The sequence below is a fragment of the Magallana gigas genome, chromosome 2, assembly GCF_963853765.1.
Source record: "Magallana gigas chromosome 2, xbMagGiga1.1, whole genome shotgun sequence".
Classification (NCBI taxonomy): domain Eukaryota; kingdom Metazoa; phylum Mollusca; class Bivalvia; order Ostreida; family Ostreidae; genus Magallana; species Magallana gigas.
In genome coordinates, this window is record NC_088854.1 from 47,764,737 (window position 1) to 47,789,105 (window position 24,369).

General features: G+C 33.7%; 1 protein-coding gene across 5 annotated transcripts; it reads left to right on the forward strand.

The window, feature by feature from the left end:
- Positions 1-392: 392 nt before the first annotated feature.
- Positions 393-23,949, forward strand: LOC105329864 (putative methyltransferase NSUN7). 5 transcript variants are annotated; one of them, XM_066076924.1, is made up of 12 exons: positions 9,413-9,588; positions 11,054-11,730; positions 14,816-14,874; positions 16,369-16,652; positions 17,986-18,169; positions 18,454-18,658; positions 20,812-20,955; positions 21,087-21,188; positions 21,275-21,525; positions 21,698-22,098; positions 22,632-22,654; positions 22,963-23,949. In XM_066076924.1, exons 2-11 carry the CDS (start codon positions 11,286-11,288, stop codon positions 22,639-22,641), a joined length of 2,085 nt encoding a protein of 694 aa, XP_065932996.1. In that variant the 5' UTR covers positions 9,413-9,588; positions 11,054-11,285; the 3' UTR covers positions 22,642-22,654; positions 22,963-23,949. The 5 variants fall into 5 exon arrangements, with proteins under 5 accessions (XP_034300895.2, XP_065932993.1, XP_065932995.1 ...); XM_034445004.2 differs by lacking the exons at positions 9,413-9,588; positions 22,632-22,654 and adding an exon at positions 393-414; XM_066076921.1 differs by lacking the exon at positions 22,632-22,654 and having other exon boundaries at positions 9,411-9,588.
- The last annotated feature ends 420 nt before the right edge of the window (positions 23,950-24,369 follow it).

Here is a 24,369-nt window from a genome sequence, read left to right on the forward strand (position 1 = left end):
GAAGGTAGCGATCAATGCAGAAAAAGTTTACATAACCCGCTAACGCGGGTTATGTATTTTTTCTGCAATGTCGCTACCTTCATAACCCGAATGAATCACCAAAGCTACTCATATATATCAGAGTATAGATATTATTCAACTTTATTTTGAGGTATCATGTACGATTTGTATATTTTTAAATATACTTAAAATACCGTTAGATCAATGTACCGTTTCCCGTTGTCCTTTGTAGTGATATTTGCAGCAACACCGGATGGGAGCGGATAAGACAGAGTAACGTTATTATCCACTGTGACGTCACATTATTATACTATGACTGGCGGCCTGATTTGGATGCGTTCATCGAAGTAGAAGATTTCCAAACTAGATTTTCCCCCAGCTAATCAAAGTTGGGAATAGAATCTTACATTTCGAGTGAGTACTTGATGCTGAATAAGCCTTTTCTCTAAAAAATTATTTCACTTTCGGTTTATTTATAGAAAAAGATATCTTTATTGAAATTTTTATTAGGCCGTAGATCGCCCGAATTTCCTAATCGTCATTGGTTACACAAGACGGTTTGAATGTATTCACATTTATTTCCTTTTTAAATAAGCTTTATAATATTTATGTCACGTGTTTAAATTAGTTTAATTTTGTTTGTTCTAACCTAATGTGTAAACAAAATCTACACATTTAAAAAAGTTAAAGAAACATGTAAGTTATACTGGACACATGTTTATCTTGCATATATAATTGATGACTCTAGATAATTTTACATTGTATAGGATTGATAAATCAATTATTGTGTACAATAATAATACTGCTAAGACAATGACAATTTCTTTATTCTTTTAACTGCATAAATTACAGTTTTATATAGAAGAATCCAATGAACAATAATACGTATAACACATTGCATGCATTGGAGAGTGACAATGCAAAAGTGAAAAAAAAAGATGATGTGTAGTTAACCTAGAGAGCTAACTTTCTCAGTTATAACTTAAATCAATTTACACAGATTAATCAACATTTTTTTATTATTAGTGTTAAATAGTTGTTGAAATTTGTAAACATTTGGTTGTGTGTTGAAATATGAAGGTATGTATATACCCCGAAACTCTCTTATCTGAGAGAAGTAAGAATGTACATAATTCTAAAGCCTATTTGTTTGATTTATAAATAGTCTTTATACTTGCACAAAACAAAACTCAAATTGCTGCATGTAATGTGCTTATTTCAGTGTCATTATTGAAGATAGAGAAAATGTAGCTTGTCCTTAGTACTCTATGTATTAAATACATAGAGTAATTTACAGAGTACCACGGTACTGTAAACCAACTTTTATTTGCAACTACGATTTACTGATCAGAAGATATACTGGCTCGCAGCTACCATTTTTGCAAGCTAGATGTGGGCCATGTGGAAAATTATTTACCAGAGAATGAATGTGGCGATATATATTTGGGAAGAGGTGACTCTCCCAAAACTCGTGAAAATTTCTCGCTCGCAAATAAAAGTTGGGTTACCGTACGCTGTACACTGTCATTGTGTTGGTGCTTCTTCGTCCCACAAAAAGATTACCGGTAAAACGCCTTTCATCCAAACACACACTGACGGGAACCATTCTACCTTGATGGTGTATGAGTGGCAGAGACAAGAGCTGTCCGTCCTGATCCAGGCCACGAACTTTGTTTCCATAAGTATCACACATCATAATGTAACCTTTGGGAGTAGTCTCTATGCCATAGGGAAGAAACCCTGACCCCGGATCTCTGAAGGAGAACCTGTATTGTCCTGATTTGTTCACCACCACTACAGATTTTTTATCATCTGATGTACAGATATCACCATTGATGTTTTCTGTGATGTATAGGGGATTGCTATACAGTTCCTGTCCTTTGCTGTCCCACTGTATGTTCTGTATTTCTATCCCTGTTTTGTCATACCTGGTGACTTTGGCCTCAAAACCCCTTCTCATCCCCACCAGTATGTCTCCATTGATATGGGAGGAGTGTATGCTGATTGGTTCCCAGTCTCCTGTTTTAATGAATTCATTGATTGTATTATCTGATGTTATCCAATAGATGACTTTTTTATATTTGTCTGTATAGAGCAGATCCCCGTCCTGTGTTACTGTGTGGTAACCATATTCACCTCTTGTTTGTATTTTCTGTAGCAGATTTCCTTGTCTGTCTGTTTGAACAAGATTACCTTGATTATCACTGACCCAGAGTCTGCCTGATTTACCTAATGACATATGATATGATTCTTCAACACCTCTTACTATGTACTCCCTTTCCTTGGTGATAAAAGAAGACAATGTTTCTTCCTCCCAAGGGATTTCGTCAATAAAGAGTAAAGATAAAATTAGTACCATTAAAAACAGATATGAATAAAATGAATATCTTAGTATTTTAAAACATTTCTTCATGAGATTTGTTCCACTGGTCTCTGGTTTTGTGTCAGCAACACTACCCATTAACTTTGTTACATCCTCCTTGCTGAATTGTCCAGCAGTAAATATTGGAGGGACTGGTTTGGTGGTCTCTGGTATGGGTCGAATATTAAGGTGATTAGGAAGTAAGAAAATGAAAGGATTGTTTCTGAGTTTAGTAGTGGACATGTAGCCAGTGACCTCTTTGACAAGATTCTTAAGATAAGAAATGTAATCTTCATAAGTTTTGTCTTGACTCTGAAGTTCTTCCATCATTGACACTTCCATTTTATTGACTTGTTCTATATTATCTGACAACACTGTTTCCAGTAGACATTTTAAAGATTCTGTTTCTGTCTTCATGGATTTTCTTATATCATCCATTATTTCTTTCACATCTTTTGCATTTTCCTTTATATCTCTCTGCTTATCTTGTGAATTTGGAATCAAATACTGTTGAATTTTATAGATTTTTTCAAGATAGAGCATGAATTTCTCTGAATAAATTGTCTCTAAATCATTAAGAGCATGGTTTTGATGGTCTTGTATTACACATCTGGAACATACTGGAACTTGGCAGTCCTCACAGATTATGTCTACATCCTTTGTCGGATGATCCTCGCATTTCTCCACAGGAAGTTGTACCTTGCGTTGTTGGTAAGGGACCATTTCATGGTTCTTGGTATCTGGACTCTTTTGATGTTTGTCCTGGCATTGTTCACACATCGGTTGGTGACAGTCATTGCAGTAAAACTGGCAGTTCCCCTCACAGTCTTCAGTGCCACACACCAAATAGTGCTGAGCAATGACTGATTCATCTTGTACAGTATTTCGAAAAACTGGCTGGGATAATGCCATCTAAAATTATTATTTTGCATAATTAATCATTCTATGGTTTAATTATAAATAATATGATTTATTTCTCCAAAGGACTATGTGCGGTTTTATGCATTTTTTGCCCCCAAAATTGAAGTTTTATAACGAGCTTTAAAAATAAGGTGGAAGATATTTAGAATCATATCGAAAATAAGGGTGCAAAAGATAATCACCACAGTGACGTCATAATGTAGAAATGACGTCATGAAGATTGCCTTACTTTGATAAATTGATGTTTTGTAGCAAAATGTGGGTGTTTTCCAATGGTATTTCGACTGGGAAACATATAGCGCAGGCTTGCTCAAGTACCATTTTTTAGTATAATGTGTATAATTATCTGAAGAAAAATGTGTGTTAAAATCGTACTTGAGCAGACCTGAGCTCTATATTTCCGAATGCAAAATATAAAGCAAAAACGAGAATATTTTCATTTGTTTGCAAATTTGCGGGAATTATGTAATTTGGATGACGTCATGAATACACAGCGAATGAGCAATGATGACTAAAATCAAGACTATAGTGATAGGCATCCTCTGTACAGTGATTTTTGAAGATTTGATTTTTATACGATACTATTTAAAAATTAGTTAAAAATTGGGGGCAGATATTTTACCATACTGCACATAGTCCTTTATCTGTAAGTTATAATTGAATGCTAGTTCATACCAAAATTTCTTTCTATTAATGTCTTCATATGTAAAAATGCATGACAATTTTTTGGCATGGATTAATTAATATTTTAAAATTTCATAAGAATGTCTTTGCCTGTGATAACACTATATACATACATGTATCAATTTTGTAGTATACAGTTCAATAAATTCAAATGATGCATTGTTAGAGTGCAAGCAGGGTTTGCATACTTAATATTCTAATTTTAATCGTACAACTGCTAAAAAATATATAAATGTAAGTATAAGGTAGCATTCTTGTGCATGAATATTATGAGTGGTGATGATTTCGGCCAGGGGGTGATCAAATCTATCTTTGGCCCTTCAGGCCTTATTGGATTTGATCACGCCCCAACCAAAATTATTACCTCACAAAACTCAAAGAACGATTCCTTGTTTTAGTTATAAATGTAGTTATTTACATAACTTACCTTGATTTGATGTGTCTGACGTTTATACAAAGCAGTGCTTAATAAGATCCTAATCTTGTTCCTGATAATGAAATATAGAAATAGCTTGAAATCATACGGCAAGCCCACGAATTGCAGACTGTTGTACGTGTCAGGTTGCAGAAATGTTATCTCTTATATTATTTAGGTCATCTGTTCCATTGGAGGACCTTCTATTGATTGTAAAGACAAAATTTATCCTTCTACCAAAAGTGCTGGCCAGGGCGATTACTCTTATTATGAGGGTCTACCATTTCAAATGGAAGACATATCTGCATTGTATTGTTTATTTGCCAAAATTCATATGAATTATAAAGATTGGTATTATATAACATATTTACATAATTATAAACATATTACAATGCACTCTATATCTAAGCAAAAGCACACATGTCACTATTAATGTTTAACTTATACAATACTGCAATAGTGTAACATGTGAGTTTATACACATGCCGTACTAGTTTTACAATCTGCTCTGCTAATTATCCCTAATAAGTCATTAAAATTGTACTGAGTTGTCCTACTTTTTGAGTGATTATCATGAACATATAATTTCTATTTGATTTTGTCTTATTTGATTATTGTTGATAACACAATAGTAAATCTGAATCGCTTTAAATGAATAAATTGTGAAACTTAATTGCCTTCGAGTAATATAGCTCTATGCATATTCAACTTAGAGGTCAATTTATAAGCCTAAGGACTATAGGCTGACAACCTGTCTCTCGGGTTGGGCCTATGGGAGTTAGTTCCCCTTATTATCCTATGGAGCTCTTGCCTTTCATGGTAACAACCCCCCCCCCCCCCCTTATCATTTTCTCCAACCATTTTTGTGCATGCTGATCTGACTGATAATGATTCAATACTGATTTCATTTCTTTTTAATCTCATCACTTCAGGGCTGTTTCCTGACAATCACATTTTAATTTTCATATGTCATTTAGTCAAAGATTGAGAAACGATTGTTGATTATAAAGCTTAATATTTTAGGGATTGTTGCATATTGAATTTGTGAGATCATTTGAAACTTCTTAAAATAGTGGAAGTTCAGCTGGGTTTGAAAATCTTATCGAAATCATAGTTTCTTATACGGTTCGCTTATTTTTTCACTCTTTCTCAATAGTGTTTTGTTCAAACATGTTCTGCAGAACAAACATGGTTCAAAATTACAAAATCTTTCATTTGATTTTAATTTAGAGAAAGAGGCTGATCCTATGATAGAAGAGGCTAAGAAGGTTCTAATATCTTTACGAAGCCTATGTATAGCTCATGAATGATCAATCATCATGTTTATCATCCCGTCTAGCAACTACATGTTTACATATATGCCAAAATTTTGCCCTCACTTTAAGGGGCCAAATGGCCAAATTTTTCATCTTTTTATCTCTCGTAAAGGAGAAGTATATTTAATTGAAATTAACAAAATTCTTTCTAAAATATTTTAGAATAAAAACTATTTTAATTCATAGTCCTAATTCATTCAATTTTAGGTAAAACTTTTTTTTAAGATTGACAATAACATTACATGTATATAAGTCTGCAATGTATAATGTATATTCTATTTAATTACATATTCATTAAATTTGTACCTGTAATGGAATTTAATTATCGGTAGTTTGATTATTTTTTCCTATACCTAACATATTATACATATTCGTAGGTTATTCAATAAATTGGTTAAGCTGAGTTCATATTTTTATGGTCTACATTTAACGGTTTATGAGCATGAAATACTTTTATTAACTTGTATTTAAAATACACAGATTATCTAATATAGAATCAAAAATAGGAAATAAAACTGTCTCAAAAACTTTTCAATATGAATAAAATCAAAAATTCAAACTATCTCTTTCACTTTGTCAATGAGTACCGGTACTTTTGATGGGAATTTTTAAGTACAGGAGACACATCTAAATGCATATATATGTTAATGATTGTCATTTCTACTGCAAGAATTTATTAGCGTATACCGGTATAATACATTAGAGTCTCCAATGAAAATTTATCGGCATTCTCAACTAAATTTAAAAACATATATGCATGTAATAGATTTTGTAATACCGTAGATCATTTGGGGATAACTTTTTCTACAGCATTCGATCTACATGTATATTGATATTGTCAAAAAAAATTGTTAGTAGAAAGCCAAAAATACATGTATTTTATGAAGTACATGTACATGGTAAACCTCTTTTATATGATATTCAAATAATATCTTTGTGTTCAAATAAGCAAACCATTTTGGAATACATTAATAATTTTGAATTATTATTATTGTTTTATTATATAGTTAATATTTCTTCATTTTTTCTTATTGAACAAATGAATATCAGCATAAATTATTAACAGAGTTAATTATTGGTATTAATAGGTTTTCATATGTTTAATATGTTAATTAGGGCGATAAATATTTTAGATTACCCATTGCAGATCAAGTGTAAAACCTTTAATTGACTTACCTTGTAAATAATATTTCATACAACCCCACCCTCCCATTTTAGGAAAGGGAAAAGGGAACAAATTATCATAGTTTGAGTGTCTTAACCCTTTCTATTATTATATTTATCTATATGTGGTAACACATTTTCATAATTGTGTATTAATTTTTCAAAAAAGTTTATGAAACACAAATATCAGGACATGTAGTTAAGGTGAATATGTTTCATTTCAGTTCCTCTTCATCTTCTTCTGTTAAGGGGTTGACCTCATTAACTGAGTGATGATGTTACCCCGGCGTGGATTTAGACAGTTTTAAAGTTTCAGTTAATCATTTTTATAATACATGTATATGTATATAGTAAAATACGATTATAGCGAAGTTCTAGGGACTGATGAATTTACTACGTTATATCCGTAATTTGTTATATCCGTATAACGAATTCGTAATAAGAACTATAGTGAATTCACTATATACATGTTAACAACAGACTAAAATTTTGGCTAATTGAGGCTTAAAATAAAAATACATTCCTTTGATACCTTTGATAATTGGATTGTGAGTTGAAGAATTTATCTGAAAATAAAATCATTCAAACTATCATGTTAAATGGCACTGCAAACTTTTTAAATTGTAAAGAAATTCGTTATAAAAGTGTTAAATTTCGTTATTTTTCACCTCTAGGAAACTCAAACCCAGTTCAATATATCCGTAAATTTGTTATATCTGAATTTGATATAACCATAAAATCTTGCAAAGATTTGTTAAGAATTTTACTGGGGACTCAAAAAAATTTGCTATATTCGAAATTTCACTATACCCATGTTTGTACTAAATGAGTTTTACTGTTGTGAGTGTATCACAAAATACTCCGGATACTTATTACAGTAACAATGCAAAGTTTTTATTTGATAGCATGTTATAACAGGTCATTTTGTCCATTGATGTTATTTGTTAGAGTATTAGGGTATACTTATAATAGTATCAGAGATTCAGAGAAACATACTTCATCTGTTGCAGATGTTTTAGGAAATTAATATTCTCATGCCTCCAGTAATTTGGCCAAAAAATGGTCAGATTTATAGTGAAAACCCCGTCCCCTCCTCTTCCATCAGACAAATGTAAACACAAAAATAAGACAGGAGGTGGTGATAGCAACATCTAATCATGGAGTAGCTACTTACTTTTAATCCCCCAACATTTTCAGTTTATCCTGTTAGATACTTGATAGTTTTGACTTTCTATTAGTTTGTTTGATTGTCCATGACCTAAGTCAAAGTTTATACAACCGCACCCTCTCAACATCATAAACAAGCTTTATCTGAGTCTGCTCAAGAAAATTTATATTCTTTCAAAAAAAAACCAAACAATATTTAAATGAACTACAACTATCATATTTTTTCAGTGTGAGCAATGAGCACCAAGTCCCCTTAATAGGTATATACCATTTTGGACTAATATCAAATCATTGTGACTTTCAGTCGTTTATCAATACATGTATTAAATTTCAAGTTTTTGTAGACATAAGTGATCTTGACACTGCAAGAACACGAGATCACCAACATCAGAATTTCAAATTTCATAAGCACCATGGGCACGTCAGGAAAACTCTCTTATGTCAAGGTCAGTCCAAGGTCATATGTAAGTTAATCAAATACAGTGCATTCACCTGACTGTTCAATTCCACGACCTATTAAGGGTTTTGTTTGGATGTTTTAACTTCCCTGACACTGGGTAAGAAGCATGCATTTCATCAATCTCTTTAATAAGTTGTCATATCTTTACAGTGGCAATTGCTATGAATATTTTGGTCGCTAGACCCGCATATGACCTGATGTAAAGTAATACACACAATATAGTTAAATGTGATTGATACTTGTCTCTTGAATCTCTCCTAGATCATGAAATGAAATTTTAAAGAGTGTATATAAGAATTATTTCTTATTAGCCTTCTTGTCTTTTTTTTCCCCAGCTATTATGAATGCATTTATGTGTGTTCACTTTGCTGTATTGAAATGAGTTTAAAAGTTAAACTTTTTAAATTTTTTATCTTCAGTTTCTCTGCACTAAGCATTATTTAACTTCCTCTTTTCAACAATTAAGACTTAAGTTTACAAATTGATTCCCTATCGAAATTTTAAGAGTTATAGAGCTGGGTTTGGGTATACTAGTGTAACAAATGAAGATTATAAGAATTCACTATGTATAGGAATACTTGGTGAAACATGTTTTAATTTATGGATACCATAACTAATCATATTAGAGCATGATTTACACTCTGAGGTTTTTCCTCATCAACAAAACTCTAAGAGGAAACTTTAGTCTTGTGAATAAATAAATGTCAGACTTTAAAACCCACAAGAATTAAGAGGGGATCCCCTTGTTATTCTAAGGTTAGCTGTCATGCTGTAACTACATACATTACAATAGTCTTAGTTCCGGAGAAAAACAGTGTCTTGTGAATCACCCTTATGTCTCAAATCACAAAAGATGGTCTCTAGTCCATTGGCCCAGAGGGCAAACATAGGAGGAAAGATTAGCCTCCGATTAAATCTACTGCAAACAACTACTTTGCAGAGTGAATGACCGCCGATAGTAAGGGAGGGTACATGACCAGGCCTCAAATTTATATCAGTCTATTTTGTCAAGAAAGTTTGACTTGTGGGTATGGATAAGAGTCAACTTGATTGTCACTGGATGTGAGCAACTGTGCAGTGTGACCATAATTTCTTAAAAGTAAGAGATACTAGTGGTAAATAATTTATTTTCAGTTTACATTGATTAGTGATACTGTATTTTTGAGCTAAAGATAGATATTTCAGCCTCCAATAGAATTTGTGTAAATTAAGTCAAGAAAAAAGCACTTGACCACTTTTTAAAGGCATGCTCACATGAATATTAATGAAGCCATAATGGCTTTCTGAAATTGCCATTCATTAAAAGTGTTTCTGTTAATAGTAAATGTTTGCAAAGTCTGTAAAGGTTTGCTTGACGCAAAGGAGTGTGGTCCTAATTTAATTTTCTTGTGAGTTAGCGGACCAACTGCTGTCAAAGCAAAGGAACCATATTGATTGAAAGAGAGAGAATAGTTTCTTTGAATACTTACTTATACATGTACCAACATTTTCAGGAGGAAAACTTTTGTTTTATTATTTGGATGTAAGTATAACTGTCATGCTTTTTCTTATAAATTGTTTAACTTTATATATAACTGTGTTCCAAGTTTAAACTGATTCAAAGATGACATTGACAGCAATTATGAGTAATGATATTCATTTTTTAAAAATTGATATGATTAAAGATATGTAAAAAACATGATGGAATTTATAAATATTTTTAAAATCTATAAAAGCAAATTGAGTTGTGATTTAATTTGTAGAAGAAAAAAATATGAATGAGGCAAAAATACTTTAAACTGCTTACGAAATTTCCGAATATTTAATGATGTAAAAACGATAATGAGATTTTAATTTACTTGTTTTGATATTTACAAATATTACCCTTAAAAAAACACTGAAAAAAGCATGATGAGTTTGTGGTAAAAATAAGTATTCAATAATGGAAAATATTGATTTCATTTATTGTTCCTGTTTTAGAACTATAAAAAAAAAATCTGCCTTTTATTAGTTGTTATGAATCTCGTTCAGCTGTTGGCATTTTTATGAATTCTACATTGTATATTCCATACGCAATTTTAATTGAAGCAATCTTCTGTGAAAATGCGTCATTGAACTTTCGGAGTTCCATTTTAATTTACTTATTCATCCTATTAAGTGTTTTCATTTCATCCTTTTTAACCCTCCTTAAAAGGTTTTTGTACACACCTATAAATAGAGCATCAATTCACACAAAGCTCCGAAATTCATGTATGTACAGCTATATCGATGACTTTTAATTTTATTTGTCCAACCCCTGTTTTCAGCTTGATCTGTAAAATCGGTCATTAAAGCTCCCGAAAGGAGTCACTGGTTTTCCTTCTAAACAACTTTGTATTCAGAACAATTATAGAAAGATTACTGATCTCGGACAATTTTATAAAAACGTGTCATCCCTACTCAGGAAATTTAAAGTGAATCACTATTAAGGCATTATTTCATTCATGGAGTATGTACTAAGAAGCCAGTGGAAATTCAATATTTACCAATACACTGGGCTGTCTGATTCAGAGAACTTTACATAATACTATTTATTTTACTTTCAGGTAAACAAAGATTAAACGTCAAAACAGAATCCCGTTTCTAGAGCTGCTATATATAAATTTGATAACAATTGGGTTTTCCGCCTCTTGGTATTAAATCTCCTTTGAAAGTGTTTGATTGACACCTGTTACCTGCCATATATACCTGACCAGGTAAACGATTGGATAACTTTTGCTCCGTGATCAATTAGTTGATGTTACATTTTTGCCTGTGCTATTTAATATTATAACCACAATGCCGCCTACCGCTGAATCTGTGTTACTGCAACGAAGACCTGTGTCAGGGCAGAGCAGGGCACACTCACCGTTCCTGCCCCACGCACCCACTGGTCTGGGTCGGCCAGCTAGTTCTCACTACAACAGACACCTGATGAGAGAGACTGCAAATATGCGCACAAAGATGGCTTCTGAGGGACATTTGGTGAACGGCTCTGATTTGGACGTGAAATTTCAGTATTTCTACAAAGAACCTTGCCTCTACAGTCATCAGATCTTCATTAATGCCAGTAAAATCTTTTCTACGCTGAAACATGAAAGTCTGGAGGAAAGGGAGAATCCTTACCTTAGAAAGAAGAATAAGACTGGCCTGGCAGAGAAAGTACAAGAAATCCCTCAGCTTCACTTTGTGAATGACCAGGATAAAAGACTGGCTTTTGAACTGGCTTTTTCTACCCTCAAATGTAAGTAAATCTCTCTTTTTTTATTTAAAAGATGATTAACACAGCGTCTGTATTTAATGATGTTTTAAAGCTTTAAATTCACACGTACAGAACATTTCCATGTTGATATTATCATTCGTCTTTATTGAAAAATATTTATTGGTTGTAAGGGAAATTTAATTTTAAGTATTCTTCTAACTCAATCTTTCACTTTCAATCAAATCTTGAAAGACAAGATTACAGCATTTTTTGTTTAAAAAAAAATTATTTAAAGATATTTGTAGTCATTGAAAAAAAGAGCCCATTTATGATTTTTTTTTAAATCCTGAAATTTGTATTGATAGATAATGACAATGAAGCTTTTTTCTCATTTGTTGGTATCTAAGATACATAGATGAAAACATATTTATCTTTGCTTATATATTTCCTATGACAACTGGTTGATTCTGACGAGCTAAGCGAAAGTTGATTGAGTTCATAGGGAGTGTTTAATTACTCATCCACTGATTAATTAATACCCAGCATTAATGAGGATAAGAATTAATCTTTGACAGCAAATAAAACCCCTTTTTGCCCACGCGGGTAGGCTTGAGTATAAAGTTGGTATCCCTCAGATTACTAACAAAATACACACTTGAACTTATATTACAATTAACGGATCAAGCGACTGATAGCAAATACCGTATTAGGATACATACAAATCCCTCTTTATTAAGTTTAGGCCGCTGTCAAATAAACGCGGGGCTTTCAATATATCAGTGTCTTTGAACAATGAGACAGATTATCTGACCGGAAAGTGGACCACCATACTCTGTTTCTTCAGGCTGATTACAGAACTTATCATGCCGTATGAAAAATGGACAGAAATGAAACCCGAATTCTATTTGCACCAATGTGTGTTTCAATATTTGCTTTTAATTGCGGGGATTAATTCTGTAATTTATTTCAATTTCATCATTTAAAAAAAATAAATTTGGTGACTTAATAGTGTTGATAGTTAAATTTTGGTTGGAATTGAATAAATTTTGGTATATTTTTGGATTTTCGCAAGTTGTCACAATACGGTAGCTAAGAATTTACTATAATCACCATCACACCTGTTTTAAAATCCTCCATGTCCTTAAGTTAGAAATTTCATAATACTCAGTAAGTACAATCCATTTGTGTTGGGTTTGAAAAGTTTTCTTTGACACTAACAGAGATTGACATTTAATTGAAAAGATTGACATAAGTGCTTATATACATATAATGTGGAAATAAGTGTTTGTTAAATGAAGTGTGTTATAAAATCTATGAATGATTTATGTTAGGGTATATGACCTGGGTGTAAGAAACTGGAACAGTGTCAGTCATATTAAGAAACAGGGATGATGTATGCATACAGATCTTTTGTTGGGCATCACCCACCATATCTAACCATCTATCATCTAAAATATTCATAAAAACATCATGAATTTTGTAGTTTCCTGCACTGTACATCTTACAGTATAGCCTGGTGCATCGGAATGTTCCGCGCTTCTTTGTGTGTTCTTGCAAAAGAAGCAAAATCGTTCTTTTGATCATCCTTTTACCAAAGAACCTCATATATTTGTGAAGTCTCTGGAGACTGTTAAAGGTAGAACTCATTGTTGCTGATAACAATGGATCCAAGTCTACAATGCTAGTGGTCTTTTATGGTCTTCTCTCTTTATAATTATCAATAATCGACATCGTTCATGCTTGCTCATTAGGCTGGTATCCACAGATATTTCACACCTTCTTCATTGATTTCCATCACAATTTGTGTCTTGTTTTCTCATCAACAGAGAAGATTAACACTCCCAAACTCTATGAAAGGCAAATCTCTGGGTTTTTATTATTTAATGAGAAATTCATTTCTTTTTTATGCATATACTAATCCTGCACACAATATAAATCAATTGTAGTACATGTATTGAAAGAGAACTTCACAGTAGTTTTACATATCAAATCTAATTTAAATTTTTAAAATGAAGGGAATTATTAGTCAAATTTGTGAAAACTCATTAAAGTTCCCTTTTACAATAACTAAAGAATTTTCATTTGATTAGGAGGAGACCTCTGGTTGTTATGGTAACAAATAAAACACCTCAATCTTATCATGTGACGTAATGGGATGGAACACCTTCCTCTGACACTATAAACCAACAATTCCATTCTGTTCTACAAACACAATATGTCAGGAAGTTTGTTTATCATGGAGTGGTCACTTTTAATTGAAAATAGGGAGATTGTTTATTTACAAACAGAATGGACTTTCACAAAAATGAGGTGTGCGTCACAATAAAGACTTGGACGGACTTATCGCGGTGCCCCCGTATCTCCAGATAAAGCCCTGCACACCCTCAATGTTTAGACCTGTGTCTCGATCTGCAACCTAACATATATTTAAATTGTTCAGAAGCCAGATATTTGTCCCCCTGCTTGCTCTCTGGGGCTAGTTTATCCCCTCCAGCTTTACGAGTGTGCGACCCAGCGCAAGCCCTTTGTTGACAGATATTGCAAACTTGATTAACTTCAATAAAAATTCCTATAGTTGTTAAAATATCGGAGAGGGGCGAGCATTTTGATCATTATAAACCCTTATGTCACCAAGTTGACTGGACTTTTACAAGGGTTTGAAGCGGAGGTTTTGATAATATGACACAGACTAAAACAAGTGCTTGAATTTTATCAACTTCAGTCAATAGTCATGTTTATTTTATAAGTCAGAAAATTTATGATTTGTAATGAAGGCCAACAACATCCCTCAAACTGAAGGCAATATCACTTTGAGGTTAACAACATTCTATTTCCTTCATCATGTTTATTTGCCATAGAAAGGTTATCATGGCACTAATAAATTTTGATGAATTTCATTCAAAAAAGGGATTTTGAGAAACATTTGTAAAAAAAACCTTTGCAGAACACTAATTTGAGCTTTAAAAAAAAGAAGAATTAACGTTTTAGATAAACTGGTATTGGGACATTGATTTTAACAGAAAAAACTTACAACTTTTGCAACATCCCAAAATTTCTCAGACAGTATGTGTTCTAATTTGAATGAAATGAAAAGTTGATGTAATAAATGCATGTTTGTACTTTACAGACCAGCTGTTATTTGAAGAAATTCTACAAGACTGTGCCTTTTATGCCACATATCCAGAGGTAAGTCTTGTTTGTTTAAAAAGTGTATGTGTGTGTTAGGGAGAGGGGTATTAAATATGAATATCCCAGACTCATGGACCAAATATTTAGTTGTATACCAACTATACCATCATCTACAAGTAAACACTATATCCTCTTTGTCTCAGACCTGCTATATATTAAATGACTTGTGCATTTGGCCATCACTGATTTCATAGAGAAGACTGCCCTTGTTGTAATGGCCCAAAATTCTTGTTCTATTCATTTCGTCCTTAAAACACTACATTGTGGCTGATGTTTGTGGATGAATGCTTAAGCACAAACTCATTTCACACATGAAAGCTAGAAATTACCAAGCAATATGAGATGTTTGTGGCCAGTGAACTTGGCTTTTAAACAAAGTATGATGTAATGGGCTATTTTCTATGAGTTCATCAGCCATTTTAACCATAATGTTTCAGTTATTCATGGTTCTTTTGTCTGAATGTTTTTAGCCTTTCAAGACTATTGACAAATTAATGACATTAGAAATTGAGTGGATTGATTGGCTTTTAAGGGTGGATTCTGAAATAGAGAGTCCTATAAACGAGCCCTTGTTTGAGTATTTGTGTTTACAAATAGTTTTTCCAATACAAGATAAAGATCATTGCTGATGCAAAATAAGGCAAAAACAAACACCAAAAAAATGTCCACTTTGTAATAATTAATGAAAGACTGTGTACATATTGGGACTTTTCCCCTATACAAAGCTTCTTCAATTACAGGAATGAAATTCAAACCACAATTCTGAGGAAAAAATATTGTTGATAGATTAAATTCAAAGAGCTTGAAAAATATCAATATAACAATACATGAATAGTTGAAATCAATGAAGAGTTTTATTAGATCAGGTAGCATTGGTTGATAAGACCGGAGCATTCATATCTCCGGGCAGCCCTAACAGCAACGGCAAAAAGATGAAAAAACAATCCCAATCAAAAACTCAGCTCGCTGAAATGTCAAGTGAAAAATGGGATATTGAACACCTTGTTTTTATGGCTACGCTTTTGTAGATATTTGCCGTATTATAATTTGACTGATATAAAAAAGAGATCAATTAGATGTCCCTGAAATATCACTGATTTATTGCGGAAAGGTTGTGTTATCGTTGAAATGATACGGGGTCCCTCCTTTGGGCACCAACTGCCATTGAACCGTTTTCAGACTGTATTCAATAATAACAGCATTTGTCATGCATGTTTTCGATAATATTTTATGGAAGTTAGCATAATCTTTGCATAATCCTTCTTGGTACGTAAAAGTTGACAGGACATTTATTTTTTTCAATAATTCATATAGATATATCCTCTAGGAATGAAATTCGGTAGATAAGAGGATTAGGAATTATTCATAACATAAAAAGGTTTACAAGTACACTTTTGATGTTTTATCTGCTCTTCAGTCCATCGTCCACTCGAAAGCTTACATCTCATTTTACAGTCAGTAAACCTGTGATATCTTTTTAAATGTTTACAGTTTGTGGAAGACAGTGGCCTTGTTATGGTGATGCTGTGCGATTTTCAAGGCCGTAAATTTCAACAGAGACACGCCCTCCCAGGGGAAACAGTGCTTCCAGACCTGTTAGAAATAGAGCAAGCCATCTTAGAATGCAAGACCCACCTGAATGCGGCCTTAGCCCGGCGCAGAATCAAGGCCGAGGCCCCCTCTCTGGACCATCTCCTCCCTGACACGGTCAGGAGTAAGGAGGAACTCAGGTCCAGCATGCCAGTGTATGGCTGGATTAACCACAGAAAGTCCAAGTAAGCAGCTCAGACCCACCTCCACTCTGCTCCCCCACCCCCTGCCAGTATGTGGCTGCAGTATACTTTTTCTGTACTTTTTCAAAAAAATTCTTTTAAAAAGTATGTACTAAAAGCATAAAAAAGCATACTTTTTTGTATTTTTATTTTTTTGGTATGGGTGAACTAACTCCAGAAAGTCCAATCAGACCACCCCCAACACCACTCACTTACCCTCCCAATGTACAGCTAGACCAACCACAGAAAGTCCAAATAAGCAACTCAGATTCATCCCCTCCCTGTTTCCTCACCCACTCAAAAAAACCTTGTTAAAACATGGGAGTTGGCTTATTTATGGCATTCTTGAAATCAATTTAAAGTTGTAATCCCTCCAAGTTGTAAATTTTCATTAATAATATAACATAATTTACCAGTATTTCGGGTTTTTTTTTAATGTCTCTGCATGTTGGTTTTCCAAACTGTTTTGCTGTTACTTTTTGTTAATCTACATGTACATGTAAATGCAATCAAATACATGATCTGTAACAATTAGTGTTATGGAATTAATCATTAAAAGGTTGCTGCATCAAAAGGGTAAATGGATTTTGGAAATATGGAAAGAAAATATCTGAAGTAATAACAGCCCAAAAATAAATTCTTTGTAAACAATTTTTGTTTCATGTTACATTTAAACTTTAACCATGTTTATATAAGTTCCAGAAGTAGTTTAGAATTTCAATATTTTCTAATAATTTCTTTACTTTAGAAATGTTCCTAATATTTGACTAAGGAAAAGTGTCTTGGTTCAAGTTAATTAGCATAGGTAAATGGAAATCTCAAGTTTCCTCTAATGCTTTGAACACATAAGAAGCTTAACCTTTTGACACTAGAAAAATACTCTCAAGTTTTGGTACCTTAATTTTGTTATACACCTACAGATAGATGCTTAATCTTCTAGTTTAAATGTGCAATCAATCCTAATTAATATTTTTGTGCACGTACCAGTGATATTGAGGGAATTATTACCATATATCTTGGGGTTTTTGTGTGTCGCAAAATTTGCGAAAAAGGGGACAATGTGTTGCATTTTTAATTTATATCAGTCACTTATTACAATTTAAAAGTATCTTATAAAGATAATACAGAATATAATTTCTGCATATTCAATAATTTGCGATATAAAAGGGCTTGCAAAAAAGCAAAAATTAGATCAACGCAAAAATCACCAGACATGCTGTATCTTCCAGTAAAGCAACTTCGATGGTTTTTTTTTTTGTTTTCTGGACAATTGTTTCTTGTTTGTATTTTTCACCAGACACATATATAGTAATTTGTTTCATTAAACATTTTCCAGCATGTCCGAGGTGTTGGATGCGTTGAAGGATGAACACTTCCGATTGGTCAGTCCAGAGGAGGCCCTGGAAGGCAAGAGATTCTGTGTGGACTCCCTGTGTCACGATGTCCTGATGTTCTCCCCGGAGTGTGCCAACGACTTGGTCAAAAATCACCTTGTTACTGCAGGAAAATTAGTTCTCCAGGTACATTGTCTCCAAATCAAAGCTTTTTAATGACAATCCTGTGATTGATTCTGATTGAAAAGTAAAATTAACCAAGTATGCATTGAAGTTTAAACACCCTACACAGGCATGTCTTATTCAGAAGTGATTACTTTTAACAAAAATTCATGGTATTTTCAATATTTGAAAATTCTAAGCATGGCGTATGTGACCCCAACGGAAGATTTGTTTATAGAACTGGAACCTGATGGTTTAAAAAGCATCAGTTATTCTCAACATATGACATCTTTTTCTTTTTTTTGCAGGACAAGTCTAGTAGTATAGCCCCCCACTCAGTGAAGTACTTAGTTGGAGAGGACGCAGACATCATCCATGTCAATGTGGGCTCAGGGATGACCACCGCACACATTGCCAGTCTCCTGGAGGCGGACAGCCGCAGTCATATCTGGGCATTCGGTGCTAGAAACCAGGCAGAAGTCAGAGAAAATATGGAGAAACTTGGAGTGAAAGGTATAGTTCTTTGACCAGTTAGTGCTACCTATAGAACATTTTGACTTGCGCAAGTTTATACTGGTATGTGTCAGCACTGGTACAGATATTTGCATTGAAGTTTTCAATACACTGTCAAAAATTCCCTTGAAAATTAATCAATGATAAATAAGGAACTTATGCTCAACCCATATATATTTATTTTATTCCTCTGGTGTGAAAATATTGATATTTTGATATTTTTACATAATATTCTATAATAGATTATGCTAACCCCTTTCACATTTTAAGCATACCGGTATTTTCTTCTTATGTTTTTTAAATTCTGAATTTACAGTTTGCAATTGATTCCAATATGAAAAATTAATGGTATATAAAAAGTAAAAAAATCTCAAAGAGGATTTATTGGAAAATCATTCTGAACAAACTGAAAGTTTAGTGGAGTTGCCAGCATGAAATGAGAGCAAAGAAATTGGTTAAATAATTGATGAACTTCCTCAGCTTTAAATTTCTTCAGGGTCTAAGCTGTGTCCGCATAACTGATGTACAATGTTTACCTAATTAGTTGATGTTTGTCATGGGAGCCAGAAAATGGGGCCCATAAATGTAGTGTTATTAATGTGTTAGTATGGTTACAGTAATGATGGCTATAAACGTAGTGCTATTAGTGGGTTAGTATGGACAGTCCTCCATACTGTCAGCACAGAAAAAGAGTTGATAAACGAGGCTAAAACAAATCAAAGACTTCCATCCCGCCACCCTTATCAGTGGTAGCAGTCCTAATTGATTGTCAGGTTTATTAGCCAACAGAGACAAAATGCAACTGATTGATTATGTAAAAGCACACTGAATGATTGGTATTGAGCTGCGGAATCATATATATATCACTCCTTGTTGAGTCAATACAGACACCAGGAGAAGAGTTAATTGCCATTGTCATCTGGCTTGGTTCCCACTCTATTCCTATGCTTATGGAGTCACTTAAGATCAAACGCTTCTGTAATAGTTTGTCCATATTTAGCAATGCATGTCTTTAGCCCTGACCCTCGAAATGGCCTCTTTAATGCAACTGTTGACAATGCACTTGAGTTTTCAATAAATTATCTTTCAAGCTGTTGAGAATTGAAGATGTGTAATTTTCTGATCAACACTCACGACAGAATCGACAGAATCGGTTTATTCCCCCTCTATAAATCGGTTTCATCAATTTTTATTTGCTCATTGAAGTGCACTAAGTTCTTCACTGTTGTAAATGCTGAGTGTATGCAATGTCAATTTTCCATCTGAAATAGTGTTAACAATCGTGAAAGGTACTCATTATAAATTTTATATGAAAATATTTTAGAAATTTATTCCTAGTTTGAGTAAATGTTTGAATCATGCTCAATGCCCCAGTAAAAGGTATTATACTCTAAGTAAAAAACTCTGAATTACAATTCGATGAAGCTTTTTTATCCTTTTAAGCAGAGGATTTTGGAAGTATTGAAATTTGTAGAAGAAGCAGATTATTTAGCTTTTGTTTGGCCAGTGTCAACAAACCTGCAAAGCAACTGGGAAATCGTCAGTCATTTGTGTATACGTCTAATAGATCTAAATAAATTCAACACAAAAATTTCATTTGTTAGCAATGCATTATTTGTTTGCCAAGACTTATTTCCCACCGAATATAATGGGACCACTTCCATGTCAACTAACTAGCAAATAGCGGAGAACAAGACACAGGCTGGAGTTATATTGTACTCTAAGTTGAATTGTTATCTCCAACATGCTGTTCCAATAATTATGTATAAAATCTAGAATGGCCTACATTCAATATTGTGCTGGGGTATTTGTTTACTGATGAAAGTCACCAAAGCGCAATACAATATGGCACAAATATCTGAGCATGATCGATTGATTTTTTATTACGCGGTAAATCCGATGCTGTATGTTAATTTTAGGTGTGAAATTGATTTATAAAAACTTACTGAATATGGTCAATTTTCTGATGCTGTAGGTGTAAAATGGGTGTCAAAGATCTACTATATTTCATATATATATACATATCTATTTAATAAATCGGATGTGGTAATGTTAATGTTGTAGGTTTGAACCATACATGTATTTATCAAAAACTTTCCAAATATGATTGATTTTTCAATACTAGTAAATCAGATGTTGTATGTTAATTGTAGGTGTGAAATTGATGTCTGAAAACTTCCTGGATGTAGAACCGGATGACAATCGATTCAAGAATGCAAAGGTCATCCTCATTACAGCCGACTGTAGCAAGTCAGGGGTGGCCAACCCTATAGACTTCATTGTCAATGAGGGCGAAGGTGGGCACATTGAATGAAAAAATACACACTAACCTCAAAAGGAAAAATTCATATTTCTTGTATGATGAATTTCTTGTATTAGAACTATTAATCAGGTGAAAAATCATTTATTCCCATATTTTTTCTTCTAGATATGAAAATATTAAAGGATTTGTCCATAGGAGAAACAGACATGAGCAAACTTAGTGATCTCACAGCAAAACACACAGAACTCCTGAAGCATGCCCTCAAATGTAGGTAGTCTACATCCAACACTGAATGTATTTCTGAATATAATCTTGGAATTGCATGTTGTCCTAACCAGAATTAATTCTTGCAGTTACCAAGGTGCAGGCGGTTGTGTACACCACACGGTCAATCCATGAGGTGGAGAATGAGAATGTGGTTTCGAAGGCCGTGGAGTACACTAACCTGGTACAGCAGAGGAGGTACCCCTACAGAGTAGCTCCCCCTGTCATCCCTTTCTCTAGTGAAGCTATAGACAATAACATAGGAATTCATGGAAAGTTTATAAAATTTCGACCAACAGAGAAAACCAGTGGATGTTTTATTGCTGTTGTAACAAGAGAGGTATGTTGTAATTAGAGTACTGTTTTGGAACAATCTAATTAAAATTAGACGTTCTGAATTTTAATTAGATTGGTTTTGGAATAAATCCTGCTTTTGAAATATTTAACAAACTGGTATATAAAATTTCACAAATGAATTGTAATGCAAAAAATGCAATAATTTTTATGAACAGCCTGAGGATTCCAAAGAAGCAGCCAAAGATGTTCTTGCCAGAGCTCAAGCTAAAGGATTGCTGAGTGGGAAGAAGAGGAACAAGAACCACGAGGGCCACGATAATGAGGATGAGGACAGCCTGGTCAACGGCCACAAGTCCGAGAAGCTGCTGAGTCGACGCCTTAGGAGACAGGACCAGAGACTGCCCCCACGCAGTGCTATATCAGCCCCCCATGCCTCCAGTCCCATCCACAACTATATCCACAGCCCCATCCAAGGACGCCGCATACCACGGCCCAATGGGGTCGCGGTGGGAGCCAGACTGTACAAGGATGCCGCAAAGAGAGAGCCGGCACAGAGGAAGGACAAGGTCACGGTGCCGGAGCACGTCAAAGTGGTAAAACATCCAGCACCCTTCAGGTGAATATCTATGTGTTGGATGATTGAGTTTCATGTGGTTGTCTCACAAAGGAAATCACGTTCAATTTATGCTTAATTTGCATGAGCATTGCAATATTTCACGGTTATTTTAAGTTTGTATGTAAATGTTTATGTTTTTGTATTTGTCTCAATGCCTCTCAAGAGGTCTTTATTCAAAAACTAAAGTTCTTGTCTCGGTAACAGAATGTTTTTTTTCTTGTTTATATGTTTCTATGTATATAACACTGTCAGACACACTAAAATGGATTTTTTTGCAATAGTTGTAACTAGTCAGTATTATGATATTTCTACCTGTGTCACTGGTGCTATTGGAGTACATGTTCAGCAACCATCACCATTTCAATGTTTCATATGTCTGCTGTCTCACTGTTTTATATGTACAAATACATCTTTGTTTTTGAGAGACTTGTCATTTTGTGCTAAATCTTTTGTCCATTGAGAGAGTGTATGTGTATAACATGAGAATTGTCTTCACTATGTTCACTAACTTAATTCTTGTGTGATTTTCACAGCCGCAAGTAAAAAGCATGTTCAGGTAAAAAAAAGAACTTTGTGTAAATGCGCATGATCTCAATAAGCTTCCTCTACTGGCTTGCAACATTAAATGTATTTTTATATGCAGATTTCTTAAATATCATGAAATATTGGTATGTATTTTTATAAATCTTATAAAAGTAAAGAAGCATTACATTACAGCAGTAATCTATGGCATGTGTATCTGCTTTTGGTATATCTGGAATTCAAGCTTGTATCAGCCCTACTTTATCTTAGTATCGTTTCATTGTACTTCGTTGATTGAGTGATGAATAATTTTGTGTATGGTCTTTTTTCCTTTCACGGCAGACGCAAAAAGCACAAATTGAGCAAGAAGACCAAGTAAGTTATGCAACACCTGGAGGCCACTTAGGCAGTGCATGTTCTTAATCAATTTGTGGGGTATGCCCATTAACTTGTCTAAGTTGGAACATGCACCCACTTAATCTGTGTGAGATGTTATTGTAAGAATGAAGACACTGAAGTATTGTAATGCATTATCAGAACTGCATGTTGACGTGATTCATCATGTGCATACAATGCAGGAGGCCTCGCTCTTGATGTAGGAGCACCTGTCATTTCATAATTATCAGACACAATCAGCTTGGACAAACAACTTTATCTAGGGAACTTTAAATTAATGTTGCCTTAACACATGCCTTTTCCTCTGTTTCGGAACTTCAAAAATTGACTGGAATGCTTCTCGCTTTCCCTGAATTTGCATTGTTAATTTATTTCATTGAAATCTACAGTTACACATACCCCTTCTGGTTTCTAAACAATGTCTTTTTCATTTGATTTTTAATCGAAGAAGCATCTCTCGTGTAGTTCAAATATTTAATAATCATAAGGTGCCTAGCAATTGGGTAGGTTTAAGCAATCCGTTTTGTTTTGTGAATTTAATAAGGATACTAAATCAATACATCTGTTCATATTTCCATTAACTACACCACTGCGTTGGAACAAAAACTTTCGAAGTCCCACCCAGTACAACAGAAAATCAATTGTGCAATGTAAATGTATGATGCAGTGACAGTTTGAGTGCCATATTAAGTGTTGCTGTTTTTGATGAATGTATAAACTGAGATTAGCCAATATTTGAGTAGAGTGCACCATCTTCTCAGCAGTAGCTCTATTAGTGCAATGTATCGGATCCGTCCAGCCCTATGGGGATCACCAGAGTTATTTCCCTTTGTTGTAAATAAATGAATATTTAAACACACCTGTGATACCTTTGTCTGTATATATTGTTCACTGTTACAGATAGAAATAAATGTTAACTTATTTATTGTAAAATGTTTTGTGTTGTTTTTTTTTTCTTTCAATCAGAGTAAAATATGATTATCTCTGCAACATATAGCCCATTGTTAATGTTAATGAAGCTCCATGTAAGAGGTCATCAAAATTTTCTACCTTCAGAAAAAGGAGAGTTTTAAATATGAAATAATTCAAGATGCAAGTAACTATAACAAAACCAAGATAACAAGATACTGTGGTTTTATTAATATTCAAGGGTATCAATTTTCAGGGTTAAAGTGAAAACCACTGTTTCTAGGATATGTAAATTCGTGGCCAATGATCCTATCTATACAAATGTTAGTAGAAATTGCACTTCAATGAACATTTATTTTCATGGATAAACTTAACAACAAAATCCACGAAAATTGGTATTCAACGAATATTGATGAAACCACAGTATCATTTAATTATATAGGT

Coding starts and splice junctions, on each gene's coding strand:
- LOC105329864 (XM_034445004.2), top strand. CDS start 11,286: ATGCCGCCTACCGCTGAATCTGTGTTACTGCAACGAAGACCTGTGTCA. Junction 16,653..17,985: donor ATTAACCACAGAAAGTCCAA/GTAAGCAGCTCA, acceptor AACATTTTCCAG/CATGTCCGAGGTGTTGGATG. Junction 21,526..21,697: donor TTGCTGTTGTAACAAGAGAG/GTATGTTGTAAT, acceptor TTTTATGAACAG/CCTGAGGATTCCAAAGAAGC.